This window comes from Penaeus vannamei, chromosome 3 (assembly GCF_042767895.1).
Source record: "Penaeus vannamei isolate JL-2024 chromosome 3, ASM4276789v1, whole genome shotgun sequence".
Taxonomy (NCBI): Eukaryota; Metazoa; Arthropoda; class Malacostraca; order Decapoda; family Penaeidae; genus Penaeus; species Penaeus vannamei.
The window spans coordinates 36,870,683-36,878,182 of record NC_091551.1 but is presented as its reverse complement, the minus strand read 5'-3'; the positions used below and the strand labels follow the sequence as shown (position 1 = coordinate 36,878,182).

Here is a 7,500-nt window from a genome sequence, read left to right as displayed (position 1 = left end):
TAGCTGTTTGCCTTGAAGGTGATCGACAAATGGCTGATACATGGACTTGACTTGCACACCCATCTTTTAGGTCTTCCTCTAGAGAGACCACACCCTCTCTTGAACATGACCTGAGAAAAAATGTTTTATTGTTAGAGATTTTAAACTGCACAAATATTTACTAATGCCTAATGGCCTAACAAATCTATCTACAAAGTGTCTCCAAACAATATGACCGAAAGATTAAGTAAAAATTAGGAAAATATAAAGGTCAAAAAGTATATGTAAAACAACACCATAAAACATGATCTGTAAAGACAGAGATAAACCTATAATCACTAAGGAGAGTGTGAGGATCTGTGCTCGAGACTCTGGGAATGGCTCCTTGCTACCCCATGAGGGTGTTCCTGCCACCTAATCCCCACCCTGGAACACAGTCCCCTTTATCACAGCATAAGACTAGACTCCATGTGGTCAATCCTACACTCCTTCCTCCTATAAATATGTACAGGATTCTTTGTATTCCAAGGTAAGGGTTGGGGGTGGCAGACCCACTAGAGGGGTCACAGGGGGGTGCATTAGACGATTTAGCGACCTACTTTGTATATTTCTTTGGTATTATTGGAAGAGATACCTAACTCTACCAAAGAATCTGACCTTTCCATCAGATAAAACATAACATTGTAAGACATACTTCTTTAATAATTTTTCCTTTACAAACTGATAATAAGGATAGTAAAGAGGATCTTAAACTCAAAATGTCCAAGTGCTCCATAATACATAATTCTCCAGCACCAAGAGAAAATGATGCAATATCGAGAAAGCAGTAAAATGATCAGACAGAATTTTTGCAGCTGACATCGGCAACTGAAATCAAATGAGCCAATAAGAATTGTACTTGGCCATGACATGCACAGACAATAGGGATCAGTGTCTGCAATGAAGAATCATGTGACATTAGCAACTGGACCCAAGTTGAAATTCAAATCAGTTCCATTATGGATAGGCTGTGTATAAGGTGCTGGGAAAACTGTTTTTTACTCTAATATGCAAAACATTGTGGCAATAATGAAAATAAGTGACAGATTATTGGCACAATGCTCTCCAACAAGGGCAACAAGGATCTTGATAATGCATTGGCTGGCCATTCTGGATTTATTTGTCAAAGTAAGAAATTATTGGTATGAGATCCAGATATCTGCACAGGCTCTATACTGCAAGAACATAGGAGGTGAAGATTTTGCAGACCAGGCAGTGGGTAGGGGGAAGCCTGAACCTGAAAGGAGTAATAGGAATGTATACCACAATGGTAAAATTACTGAAAAGTTTAATTCTATCATTCACTTCATTCCCAATACTTATCATGCCCTCTCCAGCTATTGGACTAAATTCATTGTTGTGCCTTGATGGGAATGAGTCCTTAATTTCAATACATAACCAGAGCTATCAGATAACCAGAGTCTACACCCAGAAATCGTTGGTAAATGTTATGTCCAAATAAACTATTTCTTTCATATTCTACCCCACAGTTTCCAATTATACTCTTGTAGAGGACAAAAGGGAATAGTCACTAGGGTAATTCTTTACAGTATGGATGCACTTGCCAGAGACCAAGTCCCCCAACTCCACATCAAAAAATATATTCATCAATCTAAGTTGCTGTAACTGGGCATACCTGACTGCCCAAGGAGAGGGTTGATGGGGAACTCTATCTTTCACTGCAAGAGAGAGTTGAAACTCAGATGCACCGAGTGGACTGATAAATGCAACTTTTCGTCCTCTACAAGAGTATCATATTCAATTTGCCTTAACTTAGTGCGTCCATACTGTAAAGATTAACAGTCATTGGTACTACATATAATCTGCAGGCAAGAACGGTAACACAATAAATAAAGGAAAAAAGATTCAAGGGGGTGTTGGGGGGCAGAGCCCCCTATCAACTCTCTCCTTGGGCAGTACCTAGGCACACCTAGTAACGGTAATTTAGATTGTTGAAAAGAGTTTAGAGTAAATGTGATGCACCCTCCAGTCCCAAAACCAGGGTATCATGCGAACCCAGAAACCTAACGTAACCTTTCTTGCCTTCAATTTATTCCCTAAACAGAGGGGTAAGCCCCCCCTGAACCCCCCATTTATCAGCACTTTGTGCCAACTTATAAAAAACGGACATTAAGAACTCTCGCTGTGTGAGGGTGTTGTGGCCTTATTCTCTGAGTGGTGCAATGTAGCAGATATTTTCATCATTTCAAGGTACATATAAGGCTGCTACTGCTTAAACTATGCCCTACCTTTCTATTGGAGCCATGTTGGTGGAACTTTTCCCTGCCTGCTCGAAAACAATAGTACATAAGGTTTTGCTTGAGTTGGGTTAGAATTTGGGAGTCAGTAACACTAATAATGATGGTTTGTGTTACTGTGAGCAACACAGAGATAGAGGGATATCGAGCATAAGAAATCAAGTCATGTACAACACAGATAGAGCCGCTGCGGCCTCACATTTAGTATGAAATGATGAGAATATCTGCTGCAACAACACTCTCACACCCAGAATTCTTAATATATCTTTTCTCTAAGTTGGCACAAAGTGCTAATAGAGGGTGGGTACAGGGGGGGCTAGTCTTCCATGTTCAGGGAATAAATAAAAGATAGAAAAGGTTATGTTTGGGATTTTTGGTTCACATGATACCCAATTTTGGGACATAGTGTCTGGAGGGCACATCGCTCTGTATAATAAATTCCACAATGAAAACATTATAAAGTATATTTTGATGCTCCTGACCTGCAAACGAATTTCAAATAAAAATATGAAATAAAATTAATCTACAGTAGGCCTGTATTTATCATCTACACACAATGGCACTGCATTTTTATCAAGTCGACAATCTTTCCCAAATGGCTTCAATATGAATGCAAAAATATAAATAAATATCCAGAATTTACGCCGAAATTCAAATAAAAAACAAAAACATGACACGAGATTCGGGTTTGAAAATCTCACCATCTATAACAGCCTCCTTCATACACCTTCAACGTGAAGTTTGACGGTCTTTCATGGTTGTACGGCAAGAGGACCCGAGGAGCATTCAATCTGGACGCATGTAAAGCAACAATGCAACACACTAAGATCCATAATTGCAATATTTTTCGGCCCGACATCAACACTTCACCCGCCATGCTCTTGCAGTTAGGGCGTTTAGTCTCCTGATTGCGCTCTCTTAGATTTTTTCTTTCCGTCTCTACTTTGTTTATTTTGTTCCATGGGGTCTTTTATACTAACTGATAGATATGCCTATTTAATAATTATTATAGTTTCAAAAGGCATAGTATAGTAAGTAGGTATAGTAAGTATACCGATGTTTTTTGTTTTTTTAGACAAGTAGGTGTGCTGTGGTAGTTATCCAAACAATATTAATATTTTTTAAAAACATATAATTCATCCTTAAAAGTTTGAATCGCTTTACATTCGCAGACTAATTACGCTAAATCATTTATAAATCCGCCAAAAATTAAGCAATGCTTCCTCGTTCAGACAAACCGGTTTTTCCAACAACAAATGTACAACTTTTATCTTAATGAAAGTGATATTTCGTCTATCACCTTCGAGTCTTATTAATTTATAGTTTCTACTCAAAATAATGATCATGATGTATCACAAATGTGATGCAATCATTGAAGCGTTCCATTTCATTAGGGAACGAATCATTGACTCTTCAGGTAAACAGTACCCGGAATCACATTTCCCGCCAAGGAATTCGAACAAATCATTCAAAAACCGGCAATAAATGAATATGAAAATATAAAACACACTATTCTGATACAATTTAAATTAAAATTACTATATTCTTTAGTATTTCTAGACACACCATTTACGAATCGTAATAGATATGACAAGAATGTAAGTTCTTTCAATACAAATATTTTTTATTTTGCATTGGATCGTATACAGCTAAACAATCAAGACTGTTTGATGTGATATCAATGCAAAATGTTAAAAGATATACATCACCAACTACGTAGGAACATACGAAACCAAAGCTGAATTTACAAAGAAAGACAACAAATACGCTGAACTTTAAAATATAAAGAATAGATGAATAAAACTAAAAACATGTGCAATAAGAATAAAAAACCACATATCAGACTTATATATTCGTCCCACGTTCAATTTGCCCCTTAATCTTCCTTCATAATCAATTCATTTTTCGTGTTGAACATTTAACAGTTTTGTTATTTCGTTTATGAATTTCAACTCTGAGTCATAGTATCCCCGTGTGCACCGTAATGTTGAAGTGTAAGCTGGTATACCGGTTTGAGGTTCAGTCATGGTAGATGAGCTAAAAGCTGGCCTGGCGTAAATAAAAATATGAATAATTTTAGTACTACACGTATTAATAATATCGCTAGTTATATTACTAACAGCAAAAGCAGGGGGTCCAGAGAATTTTAAGTGGGGGGCACAAGGGATAACAATAAATCTGGGGGGGCCGACCAAAAGTAACAAAAATTAAGTCTGCCCACTTCAATATTTACACTGTGCAGGTACACATTGTTTATTTTTTTATCTTGCTTTTCTTGGCTACATTAAATCTGCTGGGTGTACTTTTACCAAGTGGTAGGTTAACACACAGAACACTGTGGTTTTCTGTACAGTTAATCAGAAGTTAGTCAGTCACTTCCTTCTTATTCCAAAATAAAAGCCTTCATGAGTTCTTAACAGTCTAATAAAATAGTTCAACTTTGCTTCCGTCTTAACACACAACGTCGGTAAGAACTTTACGCAATGATTAACATTACGACGAGTCAGTGACCATTGGCACACGTGGTGGCCAATCAGTGCCACCATGGACGGTCCTCTGAGCAAAATATAAAAATGAAAAACGACATTATTTATATTGATTAGGGCTATACTGATCAGTGTTGTAATAATAATAATCACTATCATATTGATAATGGCGATAATATGAGAATAACAATAATGCCAATAAACATTGTAAGAAACAGTAACAATGATTTTATAACTACAGTCATACTGATGAGATACCAAACTATTAGCGGGAGGACTATTAGGAAGTTAATTTTAAGGATCATAATGTGTTAGGAATAAACACGATAAGATTAATGTTTATAAATACTATTATCACGTGATAAAGATAATGATGGTGATAAGATTGATGGTGATAGCAGTGCTAATAGAGAGCGATACTTGCGTTGACATTGGCACTACTTATGAGGATAATGATAATATCAGTGGTAATAATAATGGTGTCGGAATGAAATTAGTCATGGTAAGGAAGACAATAATGAAAATGATAATGATAATAACGAGGATAATGATGATAATGGCAATGATAATATTGATTACATTAATGATAATAATGACGGAGGTAATGATCATTGATGGTGATATTGATAACAAGAGTAATTATAATTCAAATCAATGATAATAGTAATGATAATAATAATGAAAATAATGAAAATGGCGATAATGGTGATAATAATTGTTGTGAGATTAATAATGATAATAATAATAATAACAATAATGATAACAATATAATAACAGCAATAATAATAATAATAATAATAATAATAATAATAATAATAATATTGATAATGACAACAGTGATAATAATGGAAATAACTAAGGTATCTTTACACAGGTAGAGACACTCCATCTTGGTGAAAATCCTAGTTGGCAACTTCCCATTTAAAGGTGATGAACAGGGCGCTTCATCACCTTTATAATTTGCATTTGTGTCTTCATTTTTACCATTGTTATTACTAATTTTTTTCATAGAAAATACACTAAAATAACACTCACCATAAAACATCTCACAATTGTTGTAGTAATAATAATAATCATAAGAACAATGAGGATAATAGTAATAGTAACAATAGTACCAATAACGATGGTGGTAATAATTATGATCATAGTAATATACGATAGTAATTATGATAAAAATAATATATGATAATAATGATAATGATAACGATAATGATTTTAATAATGAGAATGACAGTAATAATGATAACAATAGTAATAGTACTGATAAAGTTATTGATAATGATAATGACAATAATAATTATAAGAATAATAACAATAGTAATGATAATTATCGGAACCCAAAGAAATTCAACAAAAATAAAATAACAATAAAAAAAAAGAAGATACACCTCTCTCCCTCTTTCGCTTTCCGTCTCCCCCTCCCTCTAACTTTCCCCCTCCCTCTATCTGCCCCCTTCCCCTTCTTTTTCTCTTCAAGCCTTCCTTTCACTCCCTTTCTCCCTCTCCCTCTTTTTCTCCTTTCTTTCCATTCCCTCTTTTAACTTCTCTCTTAACCTTCCTCCTTGTATAGTCGTTTAAAATTGTAAATAATATGTGTATAAACTGACAGTCTAACTGCTTCAGTGCAGTGTACTTTCCTCGAAGAAGAATGGTAATAATAGTAATAATGATAATCATGTTAATATCAATAATGACAACAATAAAAAGAACATTAACAACACCAGCAATAATGATAATAATAATAGTAATAGAGTAGGATTCTCATAGATTCATTGTTAAATGCACACACGTGTGCGCCATTCTTTAACATTTTCGTTGTTAATTATCACCCCATTTTACATCAAACTGAATTGACTTCAAGCACTCACTCACATGGAATGTGGTTTCAGGCATTTAATAACCAATATCGATCAAAACGAAGGGTCTTCAAGTCTCCAGCCACATGATAACGGACATAATATTGATAATGACATTATGCTTACGACAAATTATTATATATCATTACTATCGTGTCTTTTTCATTATTATTATCATTATCATTATCACAACCATTATATTAGTAACGACTAGAAGCACTCAGAGCACATGCCTCCGCCAAAGCAACAGGGTGACTGATGCAAACATTTTAAAAATTCCTGGATCCAGATCATGATCCGGATCACCACCAAAAATTAATAGCATCTAAGTTTGGCAAAGACACACACCTCTGGTAAAAAAAATCATAACTTTTTGAGTTATCCTGCTAACCAACGAAAAAACAAACAAACGCCACCAAAAAGTTAACCTCCTTGGCGTAGGTATTAATGCTGTTACTACTGATAATAATACCCAGAGACCTTGAAGCACGGGGTTGCGTCCGGAGGGTCTCGTCTGTCTGATGGGGAGGAGGGCCTCTTCAGCCTTGGAGGGCAAGCTTTTAGTGAGGGTGACGCTAGAAACACCCAGTGGTTGTGTCACCTTATTACCACTATCCTCAATATGAATGAAATACAAAACAATAGTGATTTAGACAAAATCACTATGTAGGGGCTCTTACCCGGCAAGTAAGCTGTCATCCACTTAAGCTAGAAGGAAATGGGCAAAAGTGAAAATTGTTGTCATGGAATGTTACTACCAAAGTAAACCAGTCGACAGTAATGGTGTACTAGTCACAAGTTACAGGCAGAGAATGGGTGGAGAGGACGGTTTGAACCAACGGAACAAAGAGAGTAACCAAACAAGAGCGAACCAGAAAGAAT

General features: G+C 35.6%; 1 protein-coding gene across 1 annotated transcript in view; it reads right to left on the bottom strand.

Moving 5' to 3' along the window:
• Positions 1-3,172, bottom strand: part of LOC113801323 (nuclear pore membrane glycoprotein 210) — a gene marked incomplete at its 3' end in the record, with an annotated part of 23,641 nt that extends 20,469 nt beyond the window's left edge. Inside the window, 2 exon segments of the mRNA XM_070144877.1 lie at positions 1-110; positions 2,978-3,172. The exon segment at positions 1-110 is cut by the window's left edge and continues 21 nt beyond it. Coding sequence (XP_070000978.1) covers positions 1-110; positions 2,978-3,153 — 286 coding nt within the window.
• Positions 3,173-7,500: the final 4,328 nt, after the last annotated feature.